Raw genomic sequence first — 12,749 nt, 5'->3', positions numbered from 1 at the left:
GCCTCACCCGGGCCAGGCCTCACCCTGCCCAGCCCCGCCCTGAACGTGGTTTCCTCCCCTCCCTCCTCACGCTCCTGTGGATCCAGTGGAAGACCTGCTGACAGCTGCCTGCTCCAGCATTTTCCCTGGTGCTGGCACCAACCAGGAGCTGGCCCTGCACTGTCTGCACGAGTCCAGGGGAGACATCCTGGTGAGAAGGCACCCCCAGCAGAGGGAGGGCCCCTCAGTGGGGGCTGGCTTGGATCCATGTCTGCTGCTCAGGAGCTAGGGCTGCTGGCATGCACATTTGAGGCCAGTAGGAGGGTCTGACTAAGGAAGGGGCTGTAGGGGCTTGACCCAAGGGAGCCCTAGTTTCAGACCCAACGTTTTGCTGTGCAGTGTCCTCCTGTCCATTCCCATCCCTGATTCTGGGTCAGTGGACTCAGACTGGACGGTTGCTGAGAGCCTTCTCCAGCAGTGCTGCTTCCCTTGGGGCCATGGTCTCTCCTAAGAGGACCTGAGGCCTGTTTTCTGGGCAGCCCCACCCCCTGTGATCTCACCACCCCACCGGCCCCATTATCTCTCAGCAGTTAAGGGGAGCAAGAGTAAGTGCCCACCCTACTCGGGATTTTATCAGGGCCTAGAATGCTCCGTCCACCACCAATACTCCTGTGAGTGCCCTGACCCTTCCCTCACTTCCCCTCCAGGAAACGCTGAATAAGCTGCTACTGAAGAAGCCCCTGCGGCCCCACAACCATCCGCTGGCAACTTATCACTACACAGGTGGGCCTGGCTGTGGTGGGCATGGTGCCTGGAGCCTCGAGAGGTCTCCAGCATCCATGGGGCCCTGCTCAGTGCTGAGTCACAGCCCTGGGTGGGGGTGGGAGGAGGAGGGTAGATAAGCCAAGAGTCAGAGTGAGGGAACTGCCACCAAAGCTGGGGTAGCTCTCCAGGGGTTTCCTGTGCCCTGGAGGGGAGGGGAGAAGGGAGTGGGCAGGTGGGAGACCATCCAGGCAAAAAAGCCCAGGCCACAAGGACAGGAACCCATGGAGAGCCATCCAGATTGGCATTAGGTACCTGGAACTTAGCCCCAGGAGTGCATGTCCTGTTCTGGGCACTTTAAGAAGGACATGGACCGAGTCACATAATCCTAGCAGCCAATGTTTTCCATCCACGTTAGTGCTACATTTCATCTGCACCAGGCAGAGCACCAAGGGTTTCACATGCATTATCTTATTTAATCCTCACCACAGCTGGTGAGCTAGGTGATCGATATTAGTTTCCATTTCACAAGCAAGGGAGCGAGGCTGTGAGCGACATGGAAGTGGGACGAGGAGCCGGCTCTGAGGCCTGCAGAGACCATGGGCGGATGGCCTCACACTTTTTTGCTGGTCGGAATTGCCCCGCAGTGGCCAGGGCCCTGCCCACCTCACTCCCTGGCTGCCTCTTTGCCCCATAGGCTCTGACCAGTGGAAGATGGCCGAGAGGAAGCTGTTCAACAAAGGCATTGCCATCTACAAGAAGGATTTCTTCCTGGTGCAGAAGCTGGTGAGCTGGGCTCTGTTTCAGGGTCAAATGAGGGCCAGGAGCTGCCTGTGTGACTTTGGGGCTCCCTCTGCCAGTGACCAAGCCCTCTTAAAAAGCAGTCAGGTCAATGCTACTGAGTAGCCTCAGAGAGAATTTCCTAAAAAATACAAGAAAGAGAAAGATTAGGTCTCTTTTCCCTGTTGGTTCTAAGCATCCTTTCCTCACTTCAGGGTAGTGTGGCCAAGCTCTGGGGTCTCAATCCAGAAGGAGGCCTAAGTGGGCATCAGACTTAAAATAGGCAGGAGGAAGATGGGGAGGAGGGTGGCAAGTAGAGGTGAGCCATTCCCCAGAGGAAGATGCAGGGGGAGGGTACCCTGGGGTGAGGGCAACTGAGAGCCAGCAAGTGCCTGCAGAGCTGACCTGGGGGCCTCTGCCCACTTCCTTTGACCCAGAGTTGCCTTCCAGTAACTCAGCTGTTCAAGTCCACATTCCCTAGATTTATCTTGTCCTTTCTCCATATTCTTCTGGAAAAGCAGATGCTTTGCTAATCCAAGGAGTTGCATCTTTCCAGCCCTGTCTCACAAAATCTGGGCTGTGGGGAGAGAGAATTGTGTGGACTGCCAAGGCAAAAGAGTTTTTAAAAAGAGCATGCCCTTTCCTCTTGGGATTGTAGATTGTATTGGGAACAGCCCTGGGGACTAGACAAAGTGCTGATGATGAATTCCCCTACAAGGGCCCTGTTGTGAGGAGTCCTTTGCTGTGTTTTAGTAACACTTTGTTCCCTGATTGGGCAATACTGACGGGAAGTACACGCCCGTGAAATTCACTGAGGCGCCCCTAATGCCTAATGAAATGAGCAGACCTTTAGTCAGTCAAACAAAGGGTCAGAGAGAATTGACAGTAAATGTGTAAATGGCCTAATTAATACATGTGTGACTTGGCCATTTCTGTGAGATGAAACATGTCTGTTTCCTCCTCAGACACAAAGGGCCCACACTGACCCCTGGCCTCTCTGGACAGATGCTCCCAGCCCAGCGATGGCTGAGCAATGTGGGAGCCTGTGTGGTGGTGTCAGAGAAAACAGCCTCTGCGTGTGGGAAAGTTGCCCAAAAACTAAACCCAGTGGCCAAATAGATTTATGCAATGGGAGAGCTAGAATTTCAGAGCTTGAGAGGCAGGTCCCTGGAGATCATCTAGTCTTACTTAACCCCGTTTGCTATTTACAAATGAAAAACTTGAAATTAGAAATGTGAGTGACTTGCCTAAGCTCGAATAGCTGTGCGGTAGCAGAGGCAGGACGAAGACTTAGGCCTTTCGCTTCCTCCTCAGGTTTTCCAGGGCTTTCTTGTGAGTTTCCCTTGAGTTCCTCCCCCGACAGGGAACACTGTGACATTTCTGTATGCTCACTTGTCAGCCACTGCTCCCTGGAGATAAATGAAATTGTTTGCCTGGATTAATGAAAAGCGTCTGTGTTGCCAGGTCAGGGCTGGCTTTGGATGTAAATGGTGCCCAGACCTTTTCTCTCAACTTTTCAGTTTGAAAAATGTCAAACTTAGAGGAAAAGGGAAAGAACAGTAGAATGAACACCCATCTACCCCTGACTTAGATTTAGCAATAGTTAACATTGGCTATATTTGCTTTCTGTTTCTCTATGTCTAAACATAGACACACACATATACAGCTCTTTCTTGTTCTCTGATTCAGCTAATCATTAAAAGTAAGTTACAGTCATCCTGTCACATGACTAAAACCTTTCAGCACGTATCTCCTAAAAACCAAGATATTCTACAAAACCACAGTACCATTAGCATGCCGAAGAAATTTAACCTGATAAAATAATTCAGGCCAGGCAAGGTGGCTCACCCCTGTAATTCCAGCACTTTGGGAGGCAGAGGCAGACGGATCACTTGAGGCCAGGAGTTTGAGACCAGGCTGGCCAACATGGCAAAACCCCGTGTCTACTAAAAATACAAAAAAAAAAACTAGCCGGTTGTGGTGGCACACACCTGTAATCCCAGCTACTCAGGAAGCTGAGGCACGAGAATTATTTGAACCTGGGAGGCGGAGGTTGCAGTGAGCCGAGATTGCATCACTGCACTCCAGCCTGGGTGACAGAGCGAGACTCTGTCTCCAAAAAAAAGAAAAAAAAATACAGTAATGCCCTCTGATATGCAATCCATGTTGCCATCTCCCGGGTGGTTCCGACATTGTCCTTTATAGCTTGTTTTATTTATTTACTTATTTTAAATAGTGCTGAAGCATTGATTAATTGATCAGTGGTTTGTTGCAGAGCAGGCATTGGAAAAATGCTTGTATTTCCTGGGTTGGCTGGGATTCATTTTGGCTTGAAGTTAAGGGAAAGATGCAGGGATGAGAAAGGCTGGATTCTCCCCAGGCAGATGAGCCAAACCAGAGGGTTCTGACCTCAGTTTTGACTTCAAACCAGATCCAGACCAAGACCGTGGCCCAGTGCGTGGAGTTCTACTACACCTACAAGAAGCAGGTGAAAATCGGCCGCAATGGGACTCTAACCTTTGGGGATGTGGATACAAGTGATGAGAAGTCGGCCCAGGAAGACGTTGAAGTGGATATTAAGGTGACTCCTTTTCCAACCTCAGCTGCATAGAGCCTGGGCTGAGTCTGGGACCAGGCCTGAGCTGGGAGCCCGAGCCCAAGCTCTCCAGGAGCCTGCAGAGGGCAGGTTGAGGAAGACCGTGTCCCTGACAGCTGCAAGGAGCCCTGGACCGCTGGGTTCTCCTCTCTATACTGCTGGTGTCATAGTAATAATACATTGTGTTGATACACAGGGTAATTTTCCCACAAGATTCACACCAGCATCATCTTCCTATCTCCGCATAGCAGACCTCTAACACTGTTTCTCAAACCTCAGTCATTCTTGTATCACCTTTTTGATTTCTGCTCTATCTGCATCCTACCATGTGTCGCCATTAGAATTTTTGTCATATTCACGTACTACTTGTGCCATTACTTAATATTTTCCTTTAAATCAACTCATTTTTTACTCAGAAGGGAAGTTTTATATCACAGTCATAAATCGAAAACCAAGGTTGTGTGCTATAAATAGAAGGTACTGGTAAAAATATATGTGAAAACCAGTGTTACTGAATTCTAGCTAGATGCTGTGTTACCTGCCAAGGCTGAGACTGAGGCCTGATCTTGCTTTGTTAAAGAGATTATCAAGTCTAGAGAAGTATAAAAGACACATTAGTAGCAACCAGAGACTGAGTCCTTGGCATAATCAGGATTGAAAGAGAATGAAAAGGGAAGGTTACTTAATTCTATGTCCATGTATCCACCTAGCATCATTTTTGGGATTGCAGATCCATGCTTGGTGACATGCTACTGTAAGACAGGGAGTGGTTTGCTGCCCATTTTGCAGGCAGGAAGGTAGTAGAGCTACAGAAAGCATTACAAAGATAGTTTGCAATCGGAACTCAAGGCTCCTGCCTGGCTCACCACATCATTGCCGACGATGCCTTCTGGTCATCTGTCCAGGAGGATGGGTGGCAATGGGGAGCGACTGGTATGTACCCTCCCTGCCCCTTGCTCTCTCTCAGGTGCTCCCAGGGCTTGAGACTCTCTTCTGTCCCCATGGCTACTATGCCATGGGGACAGAGTCCAGAGTCCTAGTACAGAAGGCTATGCTGGGCCAACCAGGCGAGCAGGACTAGCTGGGGCTGGTGAACCCCCTGGCCGGGTCAGAATCTGTGCTACAGCAGTGAGACAGAGCTCTAGGCTTACTGCCCTTGTTCTTGTTCCCCATAGACTTCCCAAAAGTTCCCAAGGGTGCCTCTTCCCAGAAGAGAGTCCCCAAGTGAAGAGAGGCTGGAGCCCAAGAGGGAGGTGAAGGAGTCCAGGAAGGAAGGGGAGGAGGAGGTGCCAGAGACCCAGGAGAAGGAGGAGCAGGAAGAGGGGCGAGAGCGCAGCAGGCGGGCAGCGGCAGTCAAAGCCACGCAGACACTACAGGCCAATGAGTCGGTGAGTGTGACCGCCGTGGGCTGAGCCCAGGGCAAGCAGGGTGGAGCTGGGCCTGGGGGCGTGGGAGGGAGGGTAGAGCCAGGACTGTGATCCTCATTATAATCATAATAGCAGGAAATGTGTGAAGTACTTTGTGCTGTTAACTCATTTAATCCTCACTACCCTATGTGGTTAGGTATTACTGTTATTCCCATTTTATAGACGGGGAAATTGAGGCCCAAGATAACACAGCTAGGAGGCAACCTGAATCCAGAGTCTGCGATAATTTTTATACTCTACTGCTTCTGTATCTGAGATTCAGAGGGAAAAAGGTTTTGTGAAAACCCAGTAGGTATGTGGATCACTGAGGGAGCATTGGTAGGTTGCAGACAGGGCTCCCCTAAGAGGGCCAGAGTCCCTGACAAGAATGAGACTGAGCTAAGACCATGGGAATGACAATCATAGGCCCTCAGGCATGATCTCTGCAAAGTGCTTTCATTTCCGTTATCTCATTAGTTCCTCACACTGCAGAGTTAACCTCTACTCTGCAGATGAGGGAAAGCAGTTCAGAGATGCTAAGTGACTTGCCCCAGGTCCTTGGACTCCTAGTGCAGTGCTCTGTCCACCATATCACAGGCGAAGAAGCAAGACTACCGGCCATAGTTGCTCCTTACCAGGGAGAGTTCCCCCAGAAAGGGGTAAGGAGGGGAAGGGGTTTATTGGGGAGCTGCTGCTTTTTTAGAGTCTTTTTTTTAGAAATGTGTGTAGTAGGCCAGGCGCAGTGGCTCACACCTGTAATCCCAGCACTTTGGGAGGCCAAGGTGAGTGGATCACCTGAGGTCAGGAGTCGAGACCAGCCTGGCCAACAAAGAGAAACCTCATCTCTATTAAAAATACAAAAACTAGCTGGGCATAGTGGTGCACGCCTGTAATCCCAGCTACTCCACAGGCTGAGGCAGGAGAATTGCTTGAACCCAGGAGACGGAGGTTGCAGTGAGCCAAGATCGTGCCACTGCACTCCAACCTGGGTGACACAGCAAGACTCCATCTCAAAAAAAAAAAAAAGGAATGTATGTAGTACACTCATGCTCCCATAAACTGTAAACACACGGCTGTGTGCCCACTTCTGAGCCTCGACCACCTGCACCGAGAGCTGTGCTCTGTGTAACGCTCTGCAGAGTTCTTCTGACTTTTGTGAACACTTTCCCATGAGGGTGCCACTTCTGATGGCCACCCGGGGCTTCCCCAGCCGAGGTCCCCTCTGCTCCCTCTGCTCTGCACTCTGACCCCTGCCCTTGCCCTGTTTGGTGTCCCTGCAGTGCGCTGTCCTGAGGTAGCTAGCTACCTGCGCATCTGTCCCTTCCACCAGATCCTCAGCTCTGAGGGCAGGGATGCCTGCGTCAAGCTCTCTGTCCCCAGCACCTGGCCCATCACAGGGGCCTGAATCTCATTTATAGAACAGGACATGAGCGGACTAAATGGCAGAAAACATCAACAGGTGCTTCATTAACCCAGAGACCAAGATCCCCTGTCAGGCGCATCAAGGCCTCTAGCAGCTCGGGCTGCCCCACAGAATTACTCTAGCAGCAACTTTGTAAACGATGGAGCTGACCAGAGATGCAGAGTTGGAGGAGGCAATGGTCGTCCTATCCCTGGAAGGACCCAAGTGCATGCTACGTGACTGGCAGGAGTATATATGACTTTTCAGGCCCCCGGTTCCCTGCGATTCTGGAATTCCAGATCTGCGCACGCTCAGATTACTCAACTCTCCTTGTTTGATTTTCTTCAGGCCAGTGACATCCTCATCCTCCGGAGCCACGAGTCCAACGCCCCTGGGTCTGCCGGTGGCCAGGCCTCGGAGAAGCCAAGGGAAGGGACAGGAAAGTCACGAAGGGCACTACCTTTTTCAGAGAAGAAGAAAAAAACAGAGACATTCAGTAAGACCCAGAATCAGGAGAACACTTTCCCCTGTAAAAAATGTGGCAGGTAAGGTGGGCAGCCCTGTCCCCGCTGGGACCCCGCGGGCGGGTGCGCGGCGGGGGCGGGGGCGAGGGTGGGGGGGAGGGGGAAGAGGTACAGGCGGTGTCCGCCTCGTTTCTGGTTGGCTCAGCGGGTTTCTAGGGCTGTGACGTCATGGGACAGCTTTCGGAAAATGACGCGAGCTGGCCAGCCCCGGCTGTGCAGCGTGGGGGAGAAGGTGAAGGCTGGGGCTCCTCGCGCACCCGCGCTGGGGTCCCCGGGGTGGGCTAGGCCGGTCCTGAGCAACCCCCACCCGGCCGCAGGGTGTTTTACAAGGTGAAGAGCCGCAGTGCGCACATGAAGAGCCACGCAGAGCAGGAGAAGAAGGCTGCAGCGCTGAGGCTGAAGGAGAAGGAGGCTGCTGCCGCCGCCGCTGCCGCCCACCAGCAGGCCCTGCGGGAGGAGAGCGGTGTGGGTGCGGGCGACAAGGGCTGAGCGCGGGAGCCAGGCTGGCCCAGTCCTGAGCCCCGGCCCTTCCCGCACCGCCGCCAGCGCCCGCAGACCCTGGCATCTCAAGAGGGAGTGAGGAGAGGATTGCAGGGATTTTTCCTTGCGAAACAAATGAGACAATGAAATAAATGGCTCTTATTTATGAAGGCCCTGGGAGCAGCGTTAAGGGCTCCAGGATCCAGCTCTTTTTGCATTTGGTCTGTCGGAAGCTGTCCTCGTGCTTTCCTGGACCGGGAGAGTCCCGGTCCCCTTGGGAGGGGCTCCACCGCCTCTCACACTCCGATTTCTGCTGCTCTGCTGCCCCGCAGTCTCTTCCCTTTATTTGCTTCCCCCTCCTCCCCTCGGCCTCCAGGAAGCCACCGTGGCCGGCCAAGCACAAGCTCACCCACTTTGGAGCAGCATTCCCCCTCCCCAGAGGACCTCGAAGGCTGCAACGGCCCGGCCCCAAGCCCCAAGCCCCAGAAAAAGGAACTCTCGGAGGGAGTCTGCGGGCTTCTCTGAGAAGGGGCGCAGCCTGACACCTGTGCTGTCCCTGCAGTCTCCAGGCCTGCCTGAGCTGCTCCCGTGACCGTGTCCTGAGTGGCCACCTCCTCCTTGGGAGGGAGGCTGCGACAGGTACTCTCCCTTTGCTGCTTGCTGGCGGCGCTGCTAGGGCTAGAAAGTTTTCTCAGCGTTGGGGGAGGGGCTAGTGTTCTTGTCCAAAGCACTCATCCTGCTGCAGGGAAGGGGGCTGTACGGAGGCTGGAAGCTGCAGGGTTAGGCCCGAGAGAGCTTTTGACAAGCCTGGCTCTTCCTGCTTCCCACCTTTTTGGCCAAATACCTTTGGGTCCTGGAGGCTGCCAAGGGCGCTCCGCCTTGAGCAGGTCCCGGAGAGGCTCAGCCTGCCCCTCCTGGCGGCCAGCCTCCTTGCCTCTGCCCTGACCTCAGCAGCTATACCTAACCCCACCGCACCCCACCCAGTGTCGATATCCACAACCCAGCCCCCAGGCCTGCACGTTGGAGATTTCTGGATCCTTCCCTGGGAGGGAGAGGTCTCCTAACTCTATTGGACAGGATCCTTTATTCCTTGACTCGTGTCATTTGGGAGCTATTTATTTATTCTTAGTATTTAATTTTTAACATCCTCTCAGGGACCAGGGGCCTCCTGCTTTTCAGAGGCCCAAGTGCATTTATCCCAAAACGAGGCGTCTTGACATCCCCTATCCCCACCCTCTGAATTCCCAAGGCCCTAAGGTCCCTCACCTGGTTGCTCTGGAAGCTCTTGCCGATAGGAATGATAGCAACACTGAAAGAGGGTGGGAAGGTGGAGGGTGTCACCAGACCCACACAGAGCAAGGGAGATCAAAGGCCGTTCTTGCTGCCCCTTCTCTGGCTGTGCTTTGCCTGAGGGAATTGGCAAGAGGCCAGAATTCTAGTTTGGTTTATGGGGCCTGGATTCTGGCTTGAAGAGGCCATATTCGGCATGGGTGAAGTGAAAGGGCCAGGAGGTTCTGGAGGCTCCTTCACTTCCAGTCCCATAGCGGGGCTCAGCTATTTTTCTGATCTTATTCAACTTTAGTTGTGCAAAAGAAATTCTAAGTGAATGCGCGTATGACAGGTCAACGTATTAGGAAGGAGCCAGAAAGTATTCATACTGCTACTCCTTATGAGATAGCCAAGAAGCATCATGTCAGTAACTGGGAGTGGAGAGGGAGTTTTGTTTTGAAACTATGCACTGTCAGGTATTTTTCAGCATCCATTTATACATTAGTATGGTTCTACAGGACCCCGGCTGTGGAAGTAACAAATTTCTTCTCCCTCCAGACTCTTGGATGACTACCTAGATCCCCAGCTTACTGGTTAGTTTCCTCCACAGGCTTCCATGAGCTCAGTGTCCCAAGACAGCAAAAATCTGGTATACCCTGTAGAAGCAGGGGGGTAGCAAATTTAGGCTCTCTTCGAAATTACTTGTATAATACGAGTGCCTTCGCAGCTTAGCCCCAAAGTGCTACTTATGTTTCCCAAGGTTTTTTCTATTCAAACCATATTTGGTTTCAGGCCCCTTTATGGACATACGGTAACAGAAACCTCCGTCATTCACATGAGACCCTTTTGTCAGTGGTAACATCTTGTACTTGGAAAAAAAATTTTTTTTTTTTTTTTTTTTTTTTTGAGACAGAGTCTCATTCTGTCGCCCAGGCTGGAGTGCAGTGGTGTGATCTTGGCTCACTGCAACCTCCGCCTCTTGGGTTAAAAGGATTCTCCTGCCTCAGCCTCCCGAGAAGCTGGGATTATAGACACAACCACCACACCCAGCTGATCTTTTTGTATTTTTTTTTTTTTAGTAGAGACGGAGTTTCGCCATGTTGGCCAGGCTGGTCTTGAACTCCTGACCTCAGGTGGTCCACCCGCCTCAGCCCCCCAAAGTGCTGGCATTACAGGCGTGAACCACTGCGCCTGACCAGAAGTTTTTAAACAATAAAGTGATTCTACTCTTCTAAGCTTACAGAGACCAGACCAGGTGAATGTAACTGGGGAAAATCAAGATGGTACCTCTCTGCATTATCCCGCCAGACACCGTATTTTATGCATTCATGTCTAGGATACAGTGTGAAAATTAAAAAGTTTAGAGGGCAGATGCAATCGTGGCAAGTGACCTGCCAATAAAGCAGGTGCAGCTATAGAAGCTGGCATAGGTATATCCTTAATGGTGCTTTCTCCCTGGGCTTGTCTTTTTGTTATTTTTTTCCCCTATATTCAGAGCTCCTTGAGAAGTGATAAACACCTCCAGCTTTCTAACATCCTCCCCACACCATCTCACTATATCCATCTCCCAGCATCCATCTGCATTCCGCTAAGGGCGGGAAACTGACCTAGTGCCTGTGTTGCAGACCATTTCTGAGGTCTCCACCCATCCAAGGAGGCACAGCTGTCATTACTGTCCTCCATGCCTTCAGCAGCCCCCCTCACAGCTAAGGTACATACCACCCCTTCTGCCGCGTCTCCACCCCTGGCACCAAGGTCTTTTGCTGCTTATGTCTAAAGGGATCACCTATATTTAACTGCCTCAGTGACCTAACCTTTCTTCTCATGTGCCAGATGTTAAGATGAAGGAGGAATACAACACATACTCAAGCCTCAGCTGTTTAGTTGTTTTCACTGGGGCTCGCTTTTCTGGGACGGTATTTATTATCAGACTGGCAAGCCTAACTCCATAGGGTTACAGGAAGTAGGGATATTTTTGTAAAACAATTGTGTCCTCCCCACATTTTGCTATGTTAATATTTGCCTCTAACAATTTGCAGCTGTTTCACTTTTTCCTCATTTGTCTCTAAGTTGAAGGCCTTGTTGGAGGGGACAGAGCACAGGAACAGCCTTGACAGTCTGTAATTATTGTACAAATATTTTAATAGCATATAAATAAGTATATTCCTTTTATTTTGAAACAAAAATGATCAGACACTGCCTTTTGTGTGTTTGCTGCCTGTGGCACCCTTTTTTAAAAAGACTGTTACATATTAAAATAGTGTACATATATATAAATATTACCTCTTTTGCTGTACAGTTGTGATAGAGACTGAAGATTTTATTTTTTGTGTGCTTTTTATAAGAAAAAAATTAATACACTAAAGAATCTTGCTGATGTGATTGTAATGTACCTATGTAACTTATTTACTTTTGAATGTTCTTCTGTATCTTTAAACCTTTTATTAAATAAGGTTTTAAAAATTCAGAGTCGAATGCTTTGTTCTCTTGGGATTTTCACCATTTGGGGTTGATGTAAGTGCGCCTTGTCTTGCTTGCAGGGAGATTACTTGACATTTTTGAACCATAAGGATTCTCTTTTAGCAGCCTATTGTCAATGATGCCAGTCAGGAAAAGGAAAATAATACACTAATGTTTGCCTGGCTAAAAGATGACTCAGTAGACACAGACAGATTTTTACAAAATTTTAGACAAGAAAAAGTCTAAACTCAGTATCTCACACAAATACACATAAATGGCGCACTCCGACATTTTGGCTTCATTGGGATGAAATATGCAGGGTGCACAGTGTGGTCAGGGGCAACGGGAAGCCAGGGTTCTGAGGAGAGTATTTTCACGTGGAGGGTGGACTGGCTGAGCAACCCGAGTAGACGAGTCCACCATGAGGGATGCATTTCCAACAATATCATCTTAAATCCACTCCAGGATTGGGTTATTTTTAAAACACGGTGCTTAGCAGTATTTGTTTACCGTTAAAATGCAAAATTATGAAAAAGGAAATGCGCCATCAGAGAAACAAATGCCCGAGCCCCTCGCTGGCTCCATGGCAACCGCTCGACCCCCGCGGGCCGCCGGAGCAGTTGTGCCTCGCGCCGGCTGGGACACCGTTGCCATGGCGACGCCCGAGCGGCTCCGCCGCGGGGCGGTACGGGGCGGGGCGGACGCCGCTCGCCGGCTGGCCCCATCCTCCACTGCAGCAGTAACGTCGCGGCGGGTAGCGGGTAGGACCGGACGCCAGGGCAGCCGCGCAGCGCCTGAGCCGCTGCGGGCCGCCGCGGCCGCGCCTGCCCACCCTCGCCTCTGCTGTCGTCTCCAGCCTCGCTTCTCCGGCTTTCCTGCTCCTCTGCTGCCTTCGTTTCTGGTCCTCGGCCGTCCTCGCCGCCCGCCCAGAGGAGTCCCCGCGCCCGCCAAGAAGCCGCTCTCCGCTGGCCCGCAGCCGCCGCGACTTCGGCACAGTCTCTCCCTCTGGGTAGTCTCCCAAACGGCCGCTCCTCGCCCGCGGGAAGACCAGGCTGCGACCGCGAACGCCCGGTCCTCCGAGCGCCCGGCGG

At 51.6% G+C, this 12,749-nt stretch overlaps 1 protein-coding gene across 2 annotated transcripts in view; it reads left to right on the top strand.

The window, feature by feature from the left end:
- MIDEAS (mitotic deacetylase associated SANT domain protein) overlaps window positions 1-11,665 on the top strand; it is a 73,230-nt gene extending 61,565 nt beyond the window's left edge. For both annotated transcript variants that reach the window (XM_054447829.2, XM_063651823.1), the window contains 7 exons: window positions 87-190; window positions 687-762; window positions 1,439-1,527; window positions 3,953-4,102; window positions 5,293-5,505; window positions 7,274-7,470; window positions 7,767-11,665. In XM_054447829.2, the coding sequence (XP_054303804.1) occupies window positions 87-190; window positions 687-762; window positions 1,439-1,527; window positions 3,953-4,102; window positions 5,293-5,505; window positions 7,274-7,470; window positions 7,767-7,938 (1,001 nt within the window). In that variant the 3' untranslated portion in view covers window positions 7,939-11,665. The remainder of the gene's footprint in view (window positions 1-86; window positions 191-686; window positions 763-1,438; window positions 1,528-3,952; window positions 4,103-5,292; window positions 5,506-7,273; window positions 7,471-7,766) is intronic.
- The last annotated feature ends 1,084 nt before the right edge of the window (window positions 11,666-12,749 follow it).

Source organism: Pongo pygmaeus, chromosome 15 (assembly GCF_028885625.2).
Source record: "Pongo pygmaeus isolate AG05252 chromosome 15, NHGRI_mPonPyg2-v2.0_pri, whole genome shotgun sequence".
In the NCBI taxonomy this organism is placed as follows: Eukaryota; Metazoa; Chordata; class Mammalia; order Primates; family Hominidae; genus Pongo; species Pongo pygmaeus.
This window is presented reverse-complemented; position numbering and strand designations above follow the sequence as displayed.